At 54.1% G+C, this 23,709-nt stretch overlaps 1 protein-coding gene and 1 non-coding gene across 7 annotated transcripts in view; both read left to right on the top strand.

The window, feature by feature from the left end:
* NSD2 (nuclear receptor binding SET domain protein 2) overlaps positions 1 to 22,902 on the top strand; it is an 89,134-nt gene extending 66,232 nt beyond the window's left edge. For 4 of the 6 annotated variants that reach the window (XM_087864344.1, XM_087864343.1, XM_045774832.2 and 1 more), the window contains 13 exons: positions 2,019 to 2,150; positions 2,636 to 2,759; positions 3,728 to 3,928; positions 4,536 to 4,715; positions 5,328 to 5,484; positions 5,621 to 5,826; positions 7,143 to 7,246; positions 8,766 to 9,035; positions 10,022 to 10,138; positions 18,165 to 18,306; positions 18,602 to 18,708; positions 19,587 to 19,791; positions 20,600 to 22,902. In XM_087864344.1, the coding sequence (XP_087720470.1) occupies positions 2,019 to 2,150; positions 2,636 to 2,759; positions 3,728 to 3,928; positions 4,536 to 4,715; positions 5,328 to 5,484; positions 5,621 to 5,826; positions 7,143 to 7,246; positions 8,766 to 9,035; positions 10,022 to 10,138; positions 18,165 to 18,306; positions 18,602 to 18,708; positions 19,587 to 19,791; positions 20,600 to 20,871 (2,217 nt within the window). In that variant the 3' untranslated portion in view covers positions 20,872 to 22,902. The remainder of the gene's footprint in view (positions 1 to 2,018; positions 2,151 to 2,635; positions 2,760 to 3,727; positions 3,929 to 4,535; positions 4,716 to 5,327; positions 5,485 to 5,620; positions 5,827 to 7,142; positions 7,247 to 8,765; positions 9,036 to 10,021; positions 10,139 to 18,164; positions 18,307 to 18,601; positions 18,709 to 19,586; positions 19,792 to 20,599) is intronic. The other 2 variants (XM_087864346.1, XM_087864345.1) reach the window with 1 other exon arrangement.
* Positions 17,947 to 18,073, top strand: LOC123777879 (small Cajal body-specific RNA 23). Its single transcript, XR_006775746.2, has one exon.
* Positions 22,903 to 23,709: the final 807 nt, after the last annotated feature.

Below are 23,709 nucleotides of genomic sequence, written 5' to 3'. Positions count from 1 at the left end.
GTAAATCTTAAATAAAAGGTGCTGTTCCTTTCTTTGACCCAGGACTGGTCTGTGTTTTCTGTCTTTCTCTCCATGCAGTTTTTCTTTTTTTTTTTTTCTTTTTTTCTTTTAAAGCTTTCAATTTGTCCCAACCACACTGAGGGAAGAACATGGGTTGGTGGGTAGGGCACCGGGGCTCTCTCCCCTGAGCCCATGTTGAAGGCTCTTTCTTTGGGCCTCGGTTCCTCCGTCAGACGGGTCAGCCTTGGGCTGCTCTTTGAGTGGGGCCGGGCCAGGAGGTGTGGCTGCTCTTCGTGATGCCCCCGGGGCCCCCCCCAGCGCCCAGCGGTGTCTTGCCTCAGAGCGCTCAGCGCCCCCATCCCCCGCCCGTCTGTGACTCCAGATCCGATGGACATGTTAAAAATCGGGGTTTGAATGCAGAATTTTTTCCAAGTTGCCTTCCTTCTGGATGTTAAATGTTAAAGAAGTAGGGGGTGAGCTGTTAGGGAGGGGCTCCCTCTGGCCAGCCTGGGAGGGGGGGATCCTTGCTGTGCGAGGACCCCTGTAACGTAGTGTACCTTCACACCGCTATTTCCATCTTCCTGGAAAAGGTGAGGAAATGAACTTAAGAGGCTGCTTTCTCCAAAGACTGTGTTGTTAAGGGATGTGTCAGGTGTAGAGCAGCAAGGCTGAAACAGTAGGCCCACGCACCTGTCAGCCTTGCTACAGACGCCAGTCCGAGCCAGCACGTCCCTCACACATCTGCCCACTCACACCAGGTCTAAGTCCGTGTTTATTGGGTGTTTTCCTTCTACTGCTGCTCCCTGTCACATAAGTGAGCTAACTCTAGAAAATGTTCATTGATAAGACTACAGAACTGGGTGGATTGGCTGGTGGGGTTTGTTCTGTTTTGTTTTGTTTCAGTGTGGCCCAACTTTAATTTCTAGCTTTGTGTTCATTGGCAAACAGCAGGCCTATAACATTATTACTTGTTGTGATTATCAAGGTGTGTAGGAAATGTAGTTTATACTTTTGTTGTGTTGAAAAATTCAGTTTTCAACATTCATTTATCTAACATTGAATGAACACTAAATGTGTTTTTAGGGTTTTTGTGGGGGTTTTTTTGTAATTTGAATTTGGTATATGAGAAAATTTTCTTACTAAAGATTTATTGATTTCTATGTAGAGATTTATTATTGCTGCTCAAACGAGGGCAAAATGTTGTGTGCCATGAAGAGGGAGAGGGTTGGCCTAGGCTGGGTGATTTCTGATGATGAAGGGGACGGATGAAATATAAGCGGGGGATGGTCCTTTGGTTTGCTCCAAGATTCCACTTTTTTCTCCCAGGCCTTTCTCTTAGACTCACCTGTTAACAAAGTCGGCAGGTTTTACCTTGCTTTTCCCCGTTTTTAACCCTCCGGGGAGAATAGGCAGTGGGAGGAAGGCAAGAACAGGATGGTCAGTTAGCTCCAGGTGTGATGCTTCTGGAGTGCTGACATTGGGTCAGCGCTCTGGTGCACAGACATGCTTCCAGAACACCCTGCAGGCTCCAGTACCGCGGCAGTGAGACAGCAAGACCACCATACAAAGGCTTACCCTTTGACGCTGCATTTTGGTCCTTTAAACAATTCATTAGGTATTAATCTGTTTCTCTTACTTTAAAATAGTTGAAACTTAGGAACTTGCATAAGAAAGGTCAAGATTCTCAGTCCCAAAGCCCACCTTAGGTCACCTACTGGAGCAAATTGGGTTTTCGTCAGAGATCCTTCCTCTGTCGGGAGAGATGTGAAATTTTGTGCCTCTTCTACAGAGATGTAACTAAATGCTGAGGAGGGTAAAATCCCTTTCTGAATTTCTGCCCAGTTCAGTTGCTAGGCTGTGCCATCACAAGACACAGCTGACACTGTATGCTTGCGACAAGTAGCTGGCAGATGGGGACAGGTGCTGAGAAGGCCTGTGTGTGAGGTGACACGGGTGGGCCGTGTGACACCGCCGTTCTCCGCGACTAGTGAACTGTCGTCCGCCTCCTTCATCTCCAGGTCTCAGACGGCCCAGGAGACGAGCCCTTGGAATCCCCCTATGAGAGCGCAGACGAAACTCAGACCGAAGTGTCCGTCTCATCGAAGAAGTCTGAGCGAGGAGTAACCGCCAAAAAGGAGTACGTGTGTCAGGTGAGGGGAAGGCGGTCATTTAATTTGTCCTTTGGCCCGGTCCCAGGCCACATCTTCACTCCTCCCTCAAACCCCACCCAGAATGGGGTTGCCAGCAGAATCCTGGACTAAGTGCCCCAGGGAGGGTCCTGCATCCACGTGCAGGCTTTGTCTTTTCTGTTACGGAGTTACAGCCGTCCTGTGTAACAGACGCACGTTTGTACGGCTTTTTGAAGCATAAAGTTGGGGGTGTCACTGCCAGCACCATGGCCAGGACCCGGTCAGTGTCTGTGGTGAGCTGGGGCAGGTCACTCACCCTCTCTGTGACCTGGCGTCCTGTGTGAGATGGAGGCTGCGGGGAGGCCCCCGGATGAGTATGATTTATGATGATGGAAATGTGTGTGAGTCTTCCTGATGTTCACATCTGATTCTCAGCCTCTCGAGTGTATCCTGTAGGGTTTTGGTGCCGGGTGTGGCTTTATCGCTGTCCCCTTTCTGCCCCACAGCTGTGTGAGAAGACCGGCAGCCTCGTGCTCTGTGAAGGCCCCTGCTGCGGAGCCTTCCACCTCGCCTGCCTTGGGCTCTCCCGGAGGCCGGAAGGGAGGTTCACCTGCAGCGAATGTGCTTCAGGCAGGTTCTCTTGTAGCTTTGTAAACCGCACTTGCCACGACAGGCCATTCTGTGAGCCTTCCTCTGAGGCCCTGGGCTTTGGTCCACCTTCACAGGTGCGTGCTGACCTGTTTATTTGTGTCAGAGACCTGAGAGGCTGGCGGAGGACAGCTGCCTCCCTGCCAGTCTCTGTGCTGCACCCCCCACCCCCTTTCCGTGGGCTGGCCCGAGCCCTGCCCTGTCTGTGAGGTGGCTGGCATGGGGTGCCGTGGTGCCAGAGGGCCAGTGCTACCAGTGCAGGTAACCTAGTCAGTCACAGGACACGGGCTTCCTTAGACACAGCACGCACCTGAGCTTCGGTTTCAACAGAAAGAATAGCTCCGCGCTCTTGCCTGAGTGGCCATTGGGACTCAGCGGCACGGTCTGGGGGCTCTGGGAAGACGGGCCCTCCGATGCAGCCCCTCCTGTCCCTGGCCAGACCTGAGGGTCTCCTGGCTCTCGTGGGGGCATGTCCTAGGTTAGGAAGACACCTAGAGTCTTCCGGAGAGTTGTTCCAACCCCAAGCCAAGGCCTTGCGATGCAACAGTACGCTGCTTCTGCAGGCATCTGCCTGCCTGTGATTCTAAGTGATTCTTCCCTGTACTTGGTTAACTGCTCTCAGAAGGGACAGTGCAAGCCTTTCTTCAGAGGAGTGCCTCCTTTTAAGCTTCTGGCTAATTCGAGTGGGCGTCCCTACCTAGGCTGCCTCCTACTCAGACTTTCTTGTTCTCCAGGGGAAGCTGGAGCCCAGTTCGCAGCAAGGTAACCCTTGATGGCTGGACTTTTTTGAAGCATGTTGGGCTAGTCAGCAAGGTCAGAAATAGAGCCAGAGGCCTCAGCGACACCAGCTGCCTCTGACAGAGCTGCTGGAGCGCAGTGGCTTAGGAACGACAATTTAATTCTTGTTCTTTGCACCTCTTTCTCTGCCCCTTTCTTTAACCGTTTGTTAGGGATTCACTCATGTTTTGTGTGTAAGGAGAGCAAGACAGATGTGAAGCGCTGTGTCGTATCACAGTGTGGGAAGTTTTACCACGAAGCTTGCGTGAGGAAGTACCCTCTGACTGTGTTTGAGAGCCGAGGCTTCCGCTGCCCGCTCCACAGCTGCGTGAGCTGCCACGCTTCCAACCCTTCCAACCCAAGACCATCGAAAGGTACAGTTGCTCGCCTGGAGCTTTGCTGTGGGTTCAGTGCGCTCATGCGGGCACACGGAAGGGGCGGGCGTGGTGGCTGCGCGGTTGTCTTCCTATTACTGACTTGACACGCGCTGGGTTAGGGTTTTTCTTGAGAGAGGATCTCCTCGCCCTGTATTTTTCCTTCTTCTTGCCCTAAATGTCGTCTTAAAGACTCTTCATTTTAGGAGGAGGAAACCTTTGAACCATTTTGATAGATTCTGTTTGTTCTGGTTTTAGTGCTCTTTCACATATAAGAAAATTATTTTATTTTTAAAAAGATTTTATTTATTTATTTGAGAGAGAAAGAGAGAGAGCACAAACAAGGGGAGCGGCAGAGGGAGAAACAGGCTCCCTGCTGAGCAGGGAGCCTGATGAGGGGCTCGATCCCAGGACCCTGGGACCATGACCCGAGCCGAAAGCAGACGCTGAACCAACTGAACCACCCAGGCGCCCCCATCCTAGTTATTTTTTTTTCATCAAATACTTCAAGTTTATTTCAGCATTAATTTTCTTAATGTGTGGGGGCTTGGTCATTTCCAGTTGCCCTGTTCACTGTTGTGTCTTCAGTGCATGTCTCTGCCTTCAGGTAAAATGATGCGGTGCGTCCGCTGCCCCGTTGCCTATCACGGAGGGGATGCTTGTCTGGCAGCCGGCTGCTCAGTGATAGCTTCCAACAGTATCATCTGCACGGGCCATTTCACTGCTCGCAAGGGGAAGAGGCATCATGCTCACGTCAATGTGAGCTGGTGTTTTGTGTGCTCCAAAGGTGAGGGCCGTGCCGCCGGGGGCTGTTTGACAGTGTTAATTCTGTTGGGTCCGTGCGAGTGGTGAGAGAGTGCTGCTTCTCATGGCTTCTTAGCACATAGCTCCTGCAGGTAACCCCGGGGGCCGTGTGTGGGGGATCTTCAGTGCTCCTACAGCTTTGGGTGTTAACATTCATGATGTCCCCAAACTGTCATGTGCAGTCATACACCGTGATGTTTCTGAATTAACTGTGACCGGTGCACAGACTTAGGGGAAGTTATTCATGGTAGCAGTAAAATGTGCTTTAAAAAAAAAAAAAGATTTATTTATTAGAGAAAGAGAGAGTGTATGCACACGCATGGGGTGGGGAGGGGCAGGGGGAGAGAGAATCTCAAGCAGACTCCCCCCCCAGAGCAGGGAGCCCAACATGGGGCTTGACTCCAGGACCCCAGGATCATGACCTGAGCCGAAACCCAGAGTCGGAGGCTTAACCTACTGAGCCAGCCAGGTGCCCCTAAAATGTGCTTTCGAGTTTGTAGCCAGCCGGCTGTTGTTAAGCTGATGTCTTAGCGCAAGGCATGGAGCAGCCGTAGACTGTGGGAGGTGGTCTGAGCCAACTCACCCTCCCGTGCAGGGGGAAGCCTCCTGTGCTGCGAGTCCTGCCCGGCCGCCTTCCACCCCGACTGCCTGAACATCGACATGCCCGACGGCAGCTGGTTCTGCAATGACTGCCGGGCCGGGAAGAAGCTGCATTTCCAGGACATCATCTGGGTGAAGCTCGGGAACTACAGGTGCGAGAAGTAGAGCCCCACGCTTGCCTGCCTCCTCGTTCACATGTGTTCTTTTCACTTTGCAGGACTGAAAGCACTGAATGATTGTCACTCTGTCTGAAGAGTCTGTGAATCCTCTTTTTAATATTTATAATAGATGGTGGCCGGCAGAAGTTTGCCATCCCAAAAATGTCCCCCCAAATATTCAGAAACTGAAGCACGAGATTGGAGAATTCCCTGTGTTTTTCTTTGGGTCTAAAGATTATTACTGGACGCATCAGGCGCGAGTGTTCCCGTACATGGAGGGGGACCGGGGCAGCCGCTACCAGGGGGTCAGAGGGATCGGAAGAGTCTTCAAAAACGGTACGGAGATTTCCAGATGCAGTGAAACCACACTCTGGGGTACCTTTTGCTAATCCTGATTTCTGCTATTGGAAAGTTTGATTTCTGTAGAAAATACTGGGCTAAGTGTTCTAGCTGTACTTTAAATTAGAAAAAACTAGGTTTGCAGACCCATCTGTTGAGGCACAGGGTAAAATATGCTGTTCGGTAACTTTTATTATAACATCTGTTTGTGATTAATTTCACTAAAGTGCATTGAGGCTACTGTTAAGTTAGTTTTAGTAATGATTTACAGAAATTTCTTATAGCTTGCCTTTGCGTAAGATGGAGATGTGGAGGAAACTTGGCTGCTGTCTAGACCAGGTGCCCCCCGAAGTGCCAGGTGTGGGCAGGTAGACAGGTGCCCGCTCTCTGATTCCACAGCCAAGGTGGGGGACAGAGAGGGACAAGAGCATGGTGTCGTTCAGGTGACAGATGGGATGGGAATGTGACCACTTGACTGGAGTGAGGGGGCAGGAGAGAGGCTTGGGGTGTGTGCACAGTTAGCCCAGGGAAAGCAGGCTTGTCCTGGCTGATCGCACGTAGGAGTCTCGGTGGGCTGCCCTGGGCAGTGGGGCCATGTCCTCTCCTGTGGATCCTCACATACTGTGGGCACGCAGAGGTCTGCTGACAGAGGAGGCATTGGAAGAGTGTTAGTTGTTGCCATTAAACCAGAGAGATGTTGGATTGAGAGGCCACTCAGCATGGCCAGTGTTAGAGGCAGCTGGCGAGTGGTGAAGTCAGGGTCTCACCATCTCCTGACTTGGTGCTGGGGTCCTGCAGGTTGGGGTGGCCCCAGTGCACATGGTTGTCCTGTAGGCAGACCTTAGTGGTTAGTTTCCTCTGCTCTCCCTGAGCCTGGCGCTCACGCCTCAGAGCACGTGTGCTCCTTGAGAGGAGCAGAATTCCATTTTCACTTTCTGTCTTAGGACAGTGAGTTCCCAGGATCGATGCCCGTGTGGTGCATCGGGTCCCGGTGGAGGGTGGGGAGCCGTAGCAGTGTCCACGCGGAGAAGCCTGCCCTGGGGCCTGCCTTGTGGCCAGGTGGCGCACAGCAGAATCGCCCAGGGCTCTTGAGCCGGATGTGCTCTGAGCACCCTCCGCTCGACGGCACTTGCAGCTTTGGCAGTACCTGCCCTGTGCTGCCTGCAGTAGCCCGCAGTCCCGTGGACACTGGAGACTGTGCCGAGCAGGAAGGTGGAGGCCCGCGGTCAGCCGTCAAGATGCAGAGCTGGAAGGGCAGAGGGACGAATTTACTAAAACCTCTTAGTCACACTCACATCTCATTGACTTTTTAGCACTGCAGGAAGCTGAAGCTCGTTTTCGTGAAATCAAACTTCAGAGGGAAGCCAGAGAAACGCAGGAGAATGAGCGCAAGCCCCCGCCATACAAGCACATCAAGGTGACGTGCAAATGGTTCAGGTGTCGCTGAGGGGGCTGTGGGCGGTTCTCAGGCGTCCACTCAGCCCTCTGCCTGTGGCGGCTAAGAGGGTCACACGAGCAGGCGTCTGTGGCCCCGGCCCGGACAGCTGCCGGAGGAGCCATAGACAGAAAGCAGATGCTGTCGCTGCCGAGCGTGTGTCCTTCCACGGGAGCGTGACTGGGTGCAGGGCCGGGGAGGCGGGGGTCTCTGCATGTGCAGTTTCAGTTTTGCCTTTGCGTGAGGCTCAACCTGATCACCAGCGAGGGGCTGGAATAACAGTCCTGGCCAGGAACAGGAGGGACTGAGGGCCGGCCGACTGAGAGCATGCCGTCACCAGGGGCTAGGGACGAGCTCGGATGAGAGGTGGTTATTCCGGGCCAATGCTCAGCTGAGATGTGGCTCGGTCAGCTGGAGCCCCGGAGACAACATGACCTTCCCATCTCAGAGGGTGTGGACATCAAGGAAGGACGGTGGGGGTGCTCCTGAACATGGCCCGCCGTGTTGACTGCAGGGAGCCTGGGCGCTGGAAGAGATCAGGGGTGCTTCTCGCAGCTGCGGTGCTCGGCGAGCCAGTGCCACTGTATCCTGTTGCCCGGGGCCCGGTAGCATCTCAGCGCGTGTGTCAGCTGCCTGCTGGCTACTCAGGGGCTACAGTCCCTGTGTGTGGAAAGGAAGCATTCTCCGTAGTGAGCTGGGCTTAGTATTTTCTCTGGCGAATTAGCAGAAACGGAGCTACTAGGTCAAAGAGCTCGGGACTCCTAGATACTTTTTTTTAAAATTAATTAATTAGAGAGAGAGCAAGAACACACGTGCATGTGTGGGGGGCGGGGGAAGGGGAGACGGAGAAGGAGTATCTCATGCAGAGCCTGACACGGGGCTTGATCCCACAGTCCCCAAGACCGGGACCTGAGACAAAATCAGGAGTCGGGTGCTCAAGCGACCGAGCCACCCAGGCGCCCCGTGGGACTTTTAGATTCTGAGGGCGTGTTTTCAGCTTGCCGTTGGGTGTTGTACCGTCTGTCACCCCACAGCAGGGCAAAGGGTCTTCTATCACATTTCCCCTTGAATGGTTAGTTTCTGCTTTAGTTCCTCTTCACTTCTCTTGGTCGCTTTTTTGTTGGGTTGCTCTTGTTCCGTCATTACAAACTGCGATTTCACGAGGGCACAGACTGTGTACTTGTGCTCACCGCCACCCCCTGGTCCCCTGCCTGTGGGTCCTCGGGTCTGGGGTGACGGAAGGCCAGGCACCCTACATGTGCTCAGTGCTTGCTTGCGCTCCTGCCTTGCAGCAGCCTGGCTGGAGAAGTGTCTGCTCTCTTTTGTAGATGAGGAACGTGGACTAGTGGGGGTGGCATGAGGGCTGCGCTCCCAGGTCAGAGGTGGGCCCCCCGCCATCCCATCTCAGACCTTCGGGAGGGTGGGCAGGTGGGGACGGGGCATCAGATGCTTGTTCCGTTTGACATATCAGCTCATAAGATGCCAATTTTCTCCCCTGCAGGTGAATAAGCCTTATGGGAAAGTCCAGATCTATACAGCTGATATTTCTGAAATCCCGAAGTGCAACTGTAAGCCCACAGATGAGAATCCCTGTGGCTTTGACTCGGAGTGCTTGAACAGGATGCTGATGTTTGAGTGCCACCCGCAGGTGTGTCCTGCAGGCGAGTACTGCCAGAATCAGTGTTTCACCAAGCGCCAGTACCCCGAGACCAAGATCATCAAGACAGATGGCAAAGGATGGGGCCTGGTCGCCAAGCGGGACATTAGAAAGGTGTGTGTCGCGCCCCTTTCCCTTGCTTTTAAGAAATTAGCGTTCATTTGGTGGCTTAAACTTGGATTTGCTTATTGTGCTTTTGCACTCATGAAAGGTATTTTTTTTTTTTTTAATGATTTTTTATTATATTATGTTAGTCACCATACAGTACATCCCCGGTTATGAAAGGTATTTTTTAAAAAAGTTTTTGAGTCATTATAACTGAATATTGTAAAATGTTACATGAAAGCTGCCTTTCAAAGTAAAACCCATAAATCCCCTTACAGCATGCCTCCAGTTGGCATTTTAGTGGTTGCTTTAGGATATGAAAGACTGTGAAGGAGCCCTTCGCTGGATAAGTGGACAGGACACTCCAGGGGGCTCGAATGGGTGGGAGGAGGCCATGCTGTCTGGGGCAGTGCAGGGCCAGGTCGTCAGTCAGTGCCAGAGGCCACATACAGTCTGCCTGCCTCTGTCCTCGGGCTGGGTGACCAGGTGCGTCCATTAGGTAGAGGACAACTGGAACTGCTTGTTGTGCCTCCGTCTAGCCAAGCCAGGCCATGCCCTGGGGGCAGTGTCCTCAGACCCAAGGTCTGGTCTCGGTGTGATCCTGGGCAAAAAAGGTTGCTTTGGAGCATGCAAAACCCCTGCAGTCTTGTTCCACCGCCTGCCTTGGTGGCTGGTTCTTCGGGCCTCTTGTATGGACTCTGCTGGGGGAGAGGAGGAGCTGCTGCAGGAAGTTTTATGGAAGCTCTGGGTCCCACTGTCGTGTTCCCAGAGCAGTGTACTGCAGGAAGCAAGAGTCAGGGTGTTGCTGCTTTGGGAAGGATACTTTCTTGACAGCCTGTCTAAAATAGGTAGTCATTTGAGTTGACTTGGACTAACTGGGACTTTGGAAGACCCCGCCCCCGATGGCGTGACAGCGTGTGTGGCGCCCCACTCTGGTTGCTTTGGGTGTGGGCTCTTACACTCTGGAACTGAGAGTTGGCTCTTCTGGTTTCCAGGGAGAATTTGTGAACGAGTATGTGGGCGAGCTGATTGACGAGGAGGAGTGCATGGCAAGAATCAAACACGCGCACGAGAACGACATCACCCACTTCTACATGCTCACCATAGACAAGGTAGTGCTCACTGGGCCTTCACAGCTAGGTCTGTAGCACGCTGAGCACGGTTCCCGGAGCCGTTGCCTGGAACGGCGGACCTTGTCTTGTGTGACGATAGCGTTCTGTCCATGTGTCGCTTTTCTCAAATGTGTGTACATTTTCTCCTGAAGTGTATGGTGTCTTCGGGCAGCTGCCTGAGAGCCAGAGCAGACTGTCTGTGTGAGAGCATCCTGGGAGCCTCATGTATCCCACTGGGGCGTGAAGAGTGTACTGAACAGTCAGACTACGGGTCAGTGAAAAGAGGAGAAAAGCACAGATTAGGAGAGTTACACGTGTTTTCAGTTACACGGCAGGGTTTCCTGGGTGTTCATTGCTTGTCTGAAGTCCAGATGTACAAAAACAGTGTGGAACATAGGTCTGCTAGAGGGAGGCTGGGTGAGATGGCTTGTTTACGAGTGGGGGTGAGTGAGAGAAAACACAGGCTGGTCCTTTGCTGATTGGTGGCTGGTACCTGACGGGGACAGTCCCTTTCCAGGGTAGCCACTCAGTGGGCTGGTCTAACCCCAGGGGCAGCCTCCTTGGTGCCTGAATGTTGCTTGAGAGGAAAGGCGGACACAAAGCATGTTTCTGCTGCTTCTTGCCGTTAATGTCATAATCTAGCAGGAAGATGTGTCTATTTTTAAAAATGCTTGAAAACAAGATAGAAATGACCACATACCAAATGATTTGAATAAGTCATGGAAGAGAGAGAGAGACGATGTGATGAGGTCTCGAGAACAGCCTGCTGTGCAGATTAGGATGGTCCCAGAGACCTTTCAGGGTTGTCCCCAGGGAGGCCGTGGCCCCAGGAGCACTGGGCTTTTGGTCACTGGCTGCAACTTGACCAGTCGTGGGACCTAGACCCACAACGAGGAGACTAAGGAGACACCATGGCCGGTGTGTGCTTCCTGCCGAGACCCTAAATCTTGGGGCTAGTGTGCTGGACAGGACATCGTGGGGACAGGGAAACCCTGCTGTGGCTACGTTTCTGCTTCTGATGTTACGTTTCTCAGGTGCTGACGGTGAATGCCTGGACAGGGTTGCTCCTTGTGAGAAGAAAGTGGTGCTGCGTTTCGGGTTCAAGTGTCTTTGGTTGGTAACTCGTAGAGGGAAGGAGGAGTGTGAGTGCCCACGTATGTCTGTGTGAGCACACACGCATCTGTGTAATAGATGACACAGCAAACGTGGGAAAATGTCAGTAGGCGGTGTGTCTAAGTGAAGGGTGTACTGGTGGTCATGGTGGTCGTATTCCATTTTTTTTTCCTGTAAGTTTGAAATTTCTTAAAAGAATTGGTTAGAAAGGTGAGGGTCCTGGACTAGAGAGGAGGCTGCTTTTCCTCCCTTGGGCCTGTCAGAAGCACAGCACCTCTGTCCACGCAGGCTTCTGTAGGGGGCAGGTCTGGCAGACCCCACATGCTGGCAAACAGGAACTCCATAGTACAAAACGAGCAGAAAACCAAGAATAACCAGCCGTTGATGAGGGAGGACTGTCTGTCCAACCCCCTTGAAACTCTCACAACACCTGTGTAGGATGGCAGGTAAGGGGCAGAGAGCTCTGCCACTCCAGAGCGAGATCCATGGAGGCAAGGGTCTGCACGCGCAGCTTCCTGGGGGCCACGGGACATGGAGCAGGTGGTGCTCGAGTTTGAACCCTTGTGTGGGGACCACTGCCAGAGCCTGCGCAGAGGCCTGCTGTGCGGCTGGAGCTGAGGTGCCTGTGTGGACCCCACAGACGGCTGTAGTCCCAGGGAAGGGACTGCTAAACTTGGCCCAGGGGGTGGCCAACGTATGCTTCCCTCTGCCATCCCCCGCCCTTTGGGAGTAGCGAGGGAGGTCATTTTATGAGAAACCCTTAGGCTTGTGTCTTACCATGTTTTGGAGTCTAAATTTAAACTACTTGTGTATTGTAAGAAATTCCAAGTTGACCATTTAACACACAAATTTGTCTCTGAAATGATAATTCACACCGAGGGCACCTGACTGAAGCAAAGACAGAAGCCCATGACACACGAGGGACACTTAATTCATACATCGTTTCCTTGCTATAAAAACGACACAGACAAGCCCTGTGTATGCGTTTATAGAGCATAACGGAGGAAGATCTCCCTAAGCAGACCTTCAGAAAGTCTTAGTTTTTGGTGAGAACCAAAAGTAGTAGGGCTTCTGTCTGAGAGGAAATACGAAGGAAGTGTTAGAAGTGGTAGAAGTCACGGAAGGAGACGTGGGCATCATGAGAGAAGAGCAGGACGCAGGCGTGAACGGCTCAAGCACGTAGCCGTGGAAATGGGCCCGAAGGCGGCCGGGGAGGTGCTAGGCAGCCGCAGGGGAGGTGGCTGGAGAGGAAGCCGGCTCCTGAGAGGCTGTGGACTGAGTTCAGGAGGGTGAAGACTGTGTCAGAGCGGCCAGGAGATGTGGCACGTAGGAGTGTTCAGTGGGTGCTCCAGAAGCAGAGACTGGGGAACGGGGGGAAAGTCGTATGAAAAAAGGATTTTCTGGAATCTGATGAAACTGACCAAGTTTTGAACAGAATGAATAAAAATAAATCTATACCTAGATACGTTTTTTTAAAAAAACCCAAACTTGTAGGGTAGCAAAGACGGTAAAGATTGAAAGCCCCAGAGAGGAGAAGAGCACGTTCCAGCCATCCCGGGGCCCCTGGGTGGCTCAGTCGGTTGAGCAGCCAACTCTTGATTTTGGCCCAAGTCATGATCTCAGGGTCGTGAGATCGAGCCCAGTGTTGTGCTCCGCGCTGGGCATGGAGCCTGCTTGAGATTCTCTCCCTCTCCCTCTGTCCCTCTCCCTGCTCGCACATGCACACGCACTCTCTCTCAAAAAAAAAAAAAAAGAATAAAATAAAACGCGTTGTCCCCAAGTGTGACAGCAGCCAGAAGGCGCTTCACAGTATCAGGGGCAGTGACCCTTGACCCTCAGTCAAGCGCCGCCAGAGCAGCACCTCAGAGCTGGGAGCAGACGGTCAGCTTGCCAAAGGCCGTACTTCGGGAAGAAGAACGCTGAACTTAATAACCTTGGACTTTGGCGAGTAAGTGTACGTGTTAAAAGTACACAGGAAGTTACTAAATGAGTACAGACGGAAAGTGTGACTTCCGTGTCATTGACGAGTGGAAAAGTAGACCGTGGGGTGGAGGGAGGGAGAAAGGAAAGAGATCATTAGCACGGATGAGACACAGAAACACTTGCACGGCACTGGTCATCATAGATGTAAGTAGCTTGATTTGTAAGAGTAAGATTTAGAGCGGCTGAACTGTAGGAGGCGATCTGACGCTCCGTGACTCGTCTAATAAAAATGAGCCAGAGGGGCTGGCTGGCTCAGTTGGAAGAAGATCTTAATCTCTGGGTTGGGAGTTCAAGGCCCACGTTGAGGGGGCATCTGGGTGGCTCAGTTGGTTGAACATTCCGTTCTTGGTTTTGGCTTCAGGTCGTGATTTCAGGGTCATGAGATGGAGCCCCATGTCGGGGTTCGCGCTCAGCCAGGAGTCTGCTAGAGATTCTCTCCTTCTCCCTCTGCCCCTCCGACTTGTCCACTCAAGCTCTCTAAAATAAATAAAGTATTTAAAGTGAAATAAAAATAAAAGAACCAGAAAGATTCTAAGAGTACTAGGAAAGAAAAAACTTGGCCAGCGCTAGCCCGGAGAAGGCTGCTCTTGGTACGCTAACGTCAGACAAGGGTGACTTGGGAGACAGCGTCGTGGAGCCGCTGCAGCGGGCCACTGCATGGTGACGAAGGAGAGCTCCCTGGGCCTCACACGCGGCGGCGGGGGAGGGGGCCTCCTGACTGGGCGCAGCTGCGGGGGTGCAAGAGGCCCAGGGAGGCAGCGAGGGGGGGGGGCAGGCTCAGTATGCATCTGATAGCTTGGAGAGATCTTAAAAGCCGTTCAATGAAAAAAAATGAGATAGGAGATCCACAGTGCAGCAACATTAATCTATAAAAATTAAAATAAAAAAATCTACACATCGGACTCTGGCACGAGAGGCTGGCTGCTCACTTCCAAAGCAACAACAACAAACGGTACATACAAAGTACGTCTCGAGCGAAACTGAGGACAGGCAGACCCATTGACCTGAAGGTGCCCCTGTGCGCGGAGCCTGCTGCCGGCAGGACTGAGTTTCGGAAGAGGACAGTGGAGGCAGGAGGTGTGGGGGGCTCCTGGGAGGCGTGGGTGACAGGTCTCAGAAAGGACCATCTTCCAAGAGTGAGATGGAGAACGGATCCGTGGCTGCGGCAGCGACGGGGACCCCTGTCAGGCTGGCAGCAGAGAACGGGTACCTGAGACGGGAGACCAGGCAGCCCACCCTCCCCAAGTCCAGCTGCTACCCGTTGCGGACCCCCAGCGCGCTCAGAGAAGGGTGACGAAGGGAGCAGCAGAACCACTGGGACAGTGTCAACAGAAAGCAGATGAAAGCTCTACCCAGCATTGAGCATGGATTCTAAAGTGTGAGGAGCTGGAGGTGGCCAGACAGCAGGCAGAGCTGAGCTGGGAACTCGGAGGGCTCAGCATGGGACAGGAGGAGACGTGCCGGGCCAAGCGTCAGCCACAAGGAGCACATGGCAGAGCGGGAAGTTCAGCCGCAGACGCAGGGCAGGCACGAGGACCGAAGAGACAGGACAGAGACAGACAAGGAGAGACACACACAGCACAGCAAGCAGGCCGAGGACAGTCCCTCCATGGCCCCAGCCCGGAGACAAGCCTGCGCCCCCGCTGACGTTATGGAAATCTCAAGGGAAATGAAAGAAAGGGACCCTGTATTTCAGGGAAATCATCCAGAATGGCCAACACAGTAAATATCGTATTAAAATTACTGGACATGACAATCCTTTGACAGCCAGACCTAAACATTGAATTGTTTATCGGGGAAGAGAACGAGGCTGGCTTGAGGCCGCAGCACCGAGGATTAGCACCAGCACGGTTTTCCGAACAGAGGGAACCAAAGATTCTGTAGTGGGCTGAGCGGTTCCTAGGGTACACGGCTACAGGGTACGAGGCTTGAGCGTGAGACAACTAGGAGCCAGCCCTCCGGAGGATGAGGTCCAGGCGGCCGGCCGAGGTCTGGTGAAGCTCCAGCCGAAGGAAGGGGTGGGGACAAGGAGCAGAGCATGCTTGGAGTGTCGTTCCTGACAGGAGCAAAGATGGGACACGGAAGGACGGCCAAGGTCACCTCTGATGGCCGAGGGTCTGAGCTGATGACTCACGTGATGGTGGTTGAAGCTTATCCAAGAGCAAAGGTGGGCGAGCAGTAGGCGACAGCACCGAAGCCGGGACGAAGGGAGGAGGGGGCGGCTCTGTTCCTGTTGGCCACAGTGGTGGCCCTGTGGGCGCCACGGGAACGGGGTAGGTGAAGGGTGTTGTGCACAGATATAAATGCTAGGGTGTTTATAAAGGGCAGCCAGGAGGAGGAAAAACACAAAGTTCTCAACATAAGAAGAAAGTTAAAATGCAAACCCCATTACTTCGTAGCGAGAGGCTTAAAACCCACATAAACAAGCAGAACAGACTGACAGGTTAGAACCGTGCCCAGCGCATCGTTCCATAAAGCAAAGCTTGGTTCTCTGCTCTTTGTAAGGCACGAGGAGACTCTGAAAAGTCGAACATCAAACCGTGGGCAGAGCCGCCGGGTGAGGTCTGAGGACTGGTTCTCGTCCGAGGAGGGGAGCACGCCAGCCCGCCGCGTCCTGGGACTCAAGGGAAGGCCTCTGAGCGCGTCCCAGATGCCGGGCCGCAGCTCTCCTGCAGCAGCAGTGCGTGCGGGGGCGGAGACCGGGGAAGCTGGCCTGCTGCTGTGTGTCTGTCTCCTGAGCAGAGGGAGAGGGCCTGGGACAGACGGACAAGCTCTGCCTCAGAGGAGCACAGTTACTGAGGGGGGAGTTGAAGTCGAAGCAGAACTTCTGAAATGAGCCAACGGCGGAGCTCGTAAGTCACTTTTTACAAACCCACGGGCGGTGGCCTGTACTTTTCAGAGACGCCCCCGCCCCTGCCCCCGCAGCGAGATCACCTGCGCGACCATGCCGGGGCCTAGGGGGTGCCCGCCGTCACCCGAGCCGCGCCCAGCGGGTCAGCCCAGGCCTGACGGGAGGAAGACGCACCCACGGGCAGTTGCTTAGCGAGCGCCGAGGATCCGAGAGAATGTAGACCTCCTGACGACAATGACGAGACAGAAAAGAAGGCCTTTCCTCCTGTTTGATGAAGGCCCGAGCAAGGCTCAGGAGGGAGACGAGACGCTTGCCGCCGCTGCTCCTGGGGGCGGCGCGGGGAGGCCCCGCGCACGGTGTCTGCCCCCCCAACCTGCACACCCACAAATACTGAGAATGCACATATTCACAGTTTTAAAGTCCACGTTGACCGGCCATTCCAGGGTCCACGCAGAGGGCTACATCTGCAAGACTAAAGGAGGGCGTATCTTAGCGAGGTGCTGCCCGGCACACTCGCGGTGGCGCTCCCCGTCCCAGTGGCGGGCGGCAGGGCAGTGGGCGAAGGACATCCCCCTCCCTCCACTCAACGAAAGTAGATAGCCCAGACGCAGTCAGGAGCTGGGAATGTAGGGGTATCTTTTGTAACCTAGGGGTAGGGAGGGCTGGGCCAGGCTAGGCAGAAGCCCTGAGTGCATGAAGCAAAAGATTAATAAAAGAGCTGTATAAAACTGGGGAAGTTCTCAGAGAAGGTTCTATGAAGTTAAAAATCATAGCTAAATAAGATAAAAATCATAGCTAGCTAAAAACCTAGCAGAAAGACTCTGACACATGATTACCAAGGGTCTAGTAGCCGGAGTACATACGCACAGAGAACAGAGTGGGGACGTGCCCACGGGAGTCTGTGGGGCCTGTCGCTCTGTGGAAGGCGTTGGGGACCAGGGCTGTCCCGCTGCTGGCAGGCATCTTGGGTGCGTTCTGGAGAGTGTCTGAGGGAAAGCCAGCACGGGTGCGTGAGAGTGCAGATGGCGGCGGCGTCCAGGGGGTTACACACGCAGCGGCTAGCAGGGCCCTGACACGGTGGGAGAGAGTGTGCCGCAGAGCACGTCTGTTCTGGTGCCGTTCCTCTACTCACGGGAACCCCGGCGTGGGTGTAGCTGGGGTGGGAAGTGTCAAAGCCAGCCTGTCCTGGGCAGGGGGACCCAGCACAGTGCTCCTGGGACCCCAGGAGAGACATCCCACAGGTGTGTGTGTGTGTGTTTACACGTTTGTGTGCCCTGTTCAGACACAACTTTGCACCAACTCAGGACTGTCATACTTCGTGTGCCTAATTTTAAGTGCCCTCCTGCCCGCTGGGACATTTCTTACCTCGACTGCTCCGTGCAGTGTGGGGACCCCTTGTGCAGTCCAGCCAGTGACCTTTGGGCTCCACTCTCACCGTTGCTGGTGATGAGCACACCCTCGTGTTCACGGGCACGGGCCACCTGGCGGGTTTGGCACCAGCGCAGGACCACAGTGGGCCTGTACGTCTTCGCCGTTGTTGGCTTGCTTTCTTAAAACTGTCCCTGCCGGCCTGGGGCCGGCCCCTGTGTCTTGGCCGATGGTCCTGTCTCAGCGTGAGGTCAGATTACGTTGTCATCGGAGTTTGCACTTCCTCAACTGTTTAGGGATGTGGACACCTTCCCAGATGCGCATCTGTCTGGATTTGATCTTTGGGCATTGCTTGTTCACGTCCTTTGTCCATTTGGAACTGGGCTCCTCTTGTTCTTGTCTGTGAATGTGAGTTTCCATCGGCCATCGGTGTTGACCTTCGGTGTTGACGGGTGGGGTTGGGGAGCGCCAGCTGGCTGCCCCATCCTCACCAACACTCACTGGGGCTTGGTCCTCTCCATGTGGTCCTGACCTGCCCCCCCCGTGAGTGAGAGAAACAGGACTGGTTTGGGGGTGTCCTGTCCGAGTGGACACGGGAGACCACAGGTTCCAGCACGACATTGTTGTCCAGCGTGTGTTAAATAAAGACTCGATGGCTAAGTGCTGCCCGTGTATTCCGATGCTGCTTGAAACTTGAGTTGTACCTTACAGGACCGTATAATTGATGCTGGCCCCAAAGGAAACTATTCCCGATTTATGAACCACAGCTGCCAGCCCAACTGTGAGACCCTCAAGTGGACGGTGAATGGTGACACTCGCGTGGGCCTGTTTGCAGTGTGTGACATTCCTGCAGGTACGACACCTCCAGGGGCGCTGCATGGGCCCGCGGGGCTGCGCGGCAGGCACGGATCACCAGATGCTGGGCAAGGCCAGCCTGGAGCAGCCCTGGGGCGGGGGTGGGGGGGTGGGGGGCGGGGTGATGAGGGGTGGGGGGCGGTGCTCCGCAGGTGGTTTTACTCTGAGTGTCTGTCTTACAAAGCTAACGTGGAAAGCTGTGAGGGAGTGGGAGTGTGTTCTGTGGACCCGGCAGAGGCTCTCGCCTTGACAAAGGTCAGTATTTCCAGGGCGGTGTGTCTCTTGTCACCTAGGGACAGAGCTGACCTTCAACTACAACCTCGATTGTTTGGGCAACGAGAAAACAGTCTGTCGGTGTGGGGCCTCCAACTGCAGCGGGTTCCTCGGGGACAGACCGAAGGTAAAGGCGCGGCTCCCATCGTCCCCAGCTGACATCAGTATTTTGGATGTCTACGAGCATGACCCTTTTAGTGAAAAGTAGCTTCTTCTAAGTTGACTTGCAGCTGTGACAGGGCGAGGGTGGGCGAGGGTGGCCACGGGCGCAGGGAGGCAAAGGTCCTACCTGGGGAGGGTGCTAGGGCTGCCCTCGCTAGGCTTGGGCGTGAACAACAGAACTTCTCAAGGCCAGAAACCTGAAACCAGGGTGTAGTCAGGGTTGCACTGCCTCCCAGCGCTCTCCCAGCTCCTGGTGGTTTCCGGCAGCCCTTGGCGTTCCTCACCCTCTGCGTGATCTTCACGGGGCCTGCTCCCCTCGTCTTCTAAAGACCCCAGTCATATGGGATTAAGGGCCCCTACCCCACTGTGACCTCATCCTAACTTACAAGTAAGGTCCCATTCCGAGATTCTGGGAAGGTCACGGATTTGGTACACAATTACCTGCCTCCTTGTGCCCCGTAACTCCTGGGCCCTAAAACACTGGTGACCACAGGTATCTGGCTCCGAGTTGGAGTGTCCATGTTGGTGTCTGCTGCTTCAACTGGAGAAGGCTTTCTTCTCATTCATAATAAAATACGTACTAGAAAGAACCAAGGATGCACCCCATCGGGGCAGGAGCCACTCTGTGGCCCCAGCATCCCATCAGCAGACCTGGGAGGCCGCTACGAGGTGCCAGTATGGGAGACTTTTGGCAAAGCTGGTTTTACTCTCTGTCCTTTTGGTGTGAGAGTGTCTCCAAAGGCCTCTGAAGCCTCCACACCCCCACTCTGGCTCTTCGTAGTCTATTATTGCTTCCGTCCATGTGATTCTTTTAAGTGAACTGCACTTTTTTCTTCCTTCTAGACCTCAACATCCCTTTCTTCAGAGGAAAAGGGCAAAAAGACGAAGAAAAGAACCAGGAGGCGGAGAACCAGAGGTGAAGGGAAGAAGGAGTCCGAGGACGAGTGTTTCCGCTGTGGGGACGGCGGCCAGCTGGTGCTCTGTGACCGCAAGTCCTGCACCAAGGCCTACCACTTATCGTGCCTAGGCCTGGGCAAGCGGCCCTTCGGTGGGTGAGCGGGCCCCCTGGCAGCCTTTGGGGTCCTTGGCGACGGCTCTCCTCTCTTGGTCACAGATTCACTGATGACTCAGGTGGTGAGGCCCAGCCTGGGGAGGTCTGCGCACAGTCAGTGTCTGTAGCGTGGATGGTCCTGGAGCCTCCGAGGCTCCCCAGAGCGGGGGCCACGCCAGAACTGGTGGCGCAGGAAGAGGGGACGGTCCCGGGAGCCAGCCTGGCACAAGCAGGGCCAGGAGGGGACAAGCAATGGGGTCTACCTTGCACTTTCAACCTCGTTTCGGAGAGATTACAGGCACCAGTGTGAAAATATTCACTGGGGTCTCAGGAGAAAAACAGGCCCTTAGCCGGAGAAACTGAAAAGGTATAAAAGGAAAAGTCCAACATGTTTGAGCGTAAAAGAAAAATAATTATGACAAAGCATGATTTCATAGGCAAATGGGAGAGGAAGCTATTTGCAGGAGCTGTGACAGTGACCCCTGCACGCTAACGCCAGAAAGCCTGTGGGTCCAGGCCACAGTGGGGTCACAGAAGAGAAGTCAGCGTGTCAGCTGGCCGCGCGGAGCGCAGGGTGGCGGCCTGGGACTCGGGGGTGCGGGCGCCCTCCGCCAGGCCTCCCCGCCAGGCCTTGGAGCGCCCGTCTTCACTCGTCTTTACACGGTCACAGCTCGGTAGGAAGCACTGTCTTGTCTGCATTTGTGTCTGTCTCCCTAGACAGGTTTGAAAACGGTTTTCATCCCTGAAAATGTTAGAAGTGGTTATAGTTCTGTCACTTCTGCTAATCTGTCGTGTTTCATTGCAGGGAAGTGGGAATGTCCTTGGCATCATTGTGACGTGTGCGGCAAACCTTCCACTTTGTTTTGCCACTTTTGCCCCAATTCGTTTTGCAAGGAACACCAAGACGGGACAGCCTTCAGCTCCACCCAGGACGGGCGGTCATATTGCTACGAGCACGACTTGGGGGCAGAGTCGGCTCGAAGCGCCAAGACTGAGAAACCCTTCCCGGAACCCACCAAGTCCAAGGGGAAAAGGAAGAAAAGGAGGTGCTGGCGGAGGGTCATGGAAGGCAAATAGCGCCAGGCAGCGGCTTGGCCAGATCCAGGGGTACAGGGCCACGGGGGACTGGCCCGGAGGACCCAGCTCGAAGCCGCTACAGCAGCCGTGTAGGCCTCCTGGGGGGGGAGCGCCTGCCCACCACTGAGCCGTCCTCAGCAGCGCCCGCTGCGTCTGCACTGACGACCCATCTGAGCCGCGAGGTTCAGAAGGTTCCCGGACAAACAAGCCTTACTACACAGCATTACAGCTACACTTGAATTTCTGAGAATGTCAAGGTCCCCTCCCACTCTATTTTTGTAGGTTAAAGTTATAATTGAAAATTAATTGGCATATGAAATGTTTTTATCTCACCCGAAATGTAGAGAGTAGTATTTTTCTAAAGGATCGCTATTATCTCTTTAATCTTAACGATGTTACTCGGCCTGCTTACCCGTCTTCACCACTCAGGAGAGACCAGGGTGGGGCCTGGGCAAGGACTCGGACCCTGGATTCCCTGGAAACCATGATTTTGGTCATTATTTTGCTCTTATGAAACAGCTGTATGATTTTGTTTTTTTGTACTAATGTGAAATTTTCCCTCAGAATGCTTCTTTTCCATCCTAGCGAGAAGCCGGCCCCCGGAGCGGCAGTAGTGATAGCGTTGTTGTCAGATGCCCCCGTAGTTAGTGTTGTCCCGGATCTGGACTGGGTGGCGCCACCACGTCGGCCGCCCACGTGCGGGGTCCGCGCAGCCCGGCCTCTCCCGACCAGGCGGGTCTGGCGCGTCGCACCTGGGCCTGGCTCCTGAACACCCTAGGTTCTTACCAACGTTTGGGGGAAGACTTTGTATATTTTTTTTGTTTGGCTTTTCTTTACCAGTTTCTGGCTTTTATTCTCAATATATTTTTGCTAAACTTGTTTCACAAATTACCACCGACTGAAATGTGTATTTACTGATGCGGCCCCGAGCTGTCCCAGCGAAAGAAGCAGAACTCGGTAGGGGTGTGGCCCTGTGGCGAGTTTGTGTAAAGTGATGAGTTCATGAAAATGGCTTTGTAGGAGCTGTGTTCTGCCCTGTGGTGACAGTCCGGGAGCAGGGCAAGTGCTCCCCACCCTGGGGACACAGAGCACGTGGGAGACGTACATTCCCGAAAAAATGTTCTTTCAGAGTCTGAGGAGAGACGCACAGTTTAGAACCATTCCACCTAGTTAACTGCCGTTGAGTCACGCTCATGGGTCTGTTTGTGGAAAACGTGCTCAGCCGGGACAGACCGCGGAGAAGCGGGAGCCGGGGCGCCGGGCCTGCGCCGCCTGCGCACCAGGGGGCGGGCGTCTGCCGAGCTTCCCCGGGAGATGGCCACTAACTTTCACTTATTAGAAGGCCCAGCCCCACAAAGTGAGAAGCTGCTGGGAATCCGAAGGTGTCTTCTCTTCTGAAGTTCCTCCTGACCGTGGGGAGTCCGGAGCACCCCGAGGGCGGGGGTCCTGCCAGGCACCCGCGTGCCCTTCATGGGGCCTGCAGTCTCCGTGCTTGCGATGGGAGGGAAGGGAATACTCAGCAGCAGATGCTTTTATCTGGCTCTTTCTTCTTAAGATAACCTAAGGAGGACATGTATCCTGCAGAGACGTATACACAGCCCTTCTTGAAAACTGCTCCTGAGGTCTCCTGCTCCTTCCTTTCATCGTTTCTGCCTCGCACAGCTGCAGGATGTCCTTGGACCCAGACCCGTGTTCACTGCTTCTCCGTGGCTCTGTGACACGAGCTTTTGGGGGCGGTGGTCTCTGCCGGGCTCTGCCCACGGGGAAGAATCTGCTCCCAGTGTGAGGTTCCCTGGCGTCTGCAGGTCCGCACACTCAGCACTGAGACCAGAGTTTACCGACTGTGGCCGTCCCTTTGGCGCCTCTCCTACCGCCATCCTGGAGAAAGGAGCCATACACGGCGACCCAGGAGACTCGGGAGCTTGGTGATCATTTGACTCCTGCATGTGGCTCAGGTGACCTCTGGAAATGCACTTGCTTTGGTAAGACACGGGGACTGTGAGGGGGTTTTCAGTTTAGAACTCTAATTTCTCTCAAATCGTCCTAAGAAAATACTGGATTGATGTCTAAATTCATGCTCCTTACTCCCAGAACAACTTCGAAGGTTGTTCTGGCGACGGGCCCGGCAGCACTCCTACACCTGCGTGCTCTGGGCCAGGGCCCGAGGCCGTGGGGGGGCCCTGCAGTTGCGCGGGGCTCCGCTCTTCAGAGCCCGGGGCTTGGGGTGCGGGCCATGTGCCTTGCTTGTCCTTTCCCGCCAGCAAAGGGACTTCTGCAGAAGGCAGACCATCAGACTGGGCTTGCAGTGCACTTTGGGGAGCAGATTAACTTATTTTTGTATTTGACGTGGTAAAATCTTGTGATTTTTGAGTCACTTTGATATTTTCAAATTCTTCCATGATCTTTCTAAAGGAAATACTGGAAAAATTATTTCAAATATGGTTATCCTCTTTCCAAAAACTGTTGAACTAATGAGCAAATAACACTAACTTTGAAAGTCTCTAGAAAACTGGTTTATGACTCTGAGTACAACAAGGCTGCGGCACGGCGGCTGAGCACCGAGGGCTTTCCTGCCGGGGCCGACGCGCTTTGCTTAGTCTGAGGGAGAGCTTGTTTGGGGGATTCAGTCTTTCTGAACGTCAGCTTTAGTCCTTTGTCATGAACACGAAGCAGAAACAAAACGAAAATTGCCCCACCGTCTCTGGATTCCTCAGCATCAGGAAAGGCCGGCACCCCGGTCGCGGCGGGTGAGGTCGCGCCTGCCAGCACCGGTCTCCAGGTGTGGGGCTTGGGGACGTGTCCACCCTGGCACTCGTGACATGCGACCACTATGGGGAA

This window comes from Ursus americanus, chromosome 8 (genome assembly GCF_024610735.1).
Source record: "Ursus americanus isolate L20-20 chromosome 8, mUrsAme1.1.p, whole genome shotgun sequence".
Taxonomy (NCBI): Eukaryota; Metazoa; Chordata; class Mammalia; order Carnivora; family Ursidae; genus Ursus; species Ursus americanus.
The sequence above is the reverse complement of the archived record's forward strand: the minus strand, read 5'-3'. Positions and strand labels throughout refer to the sequence as shown.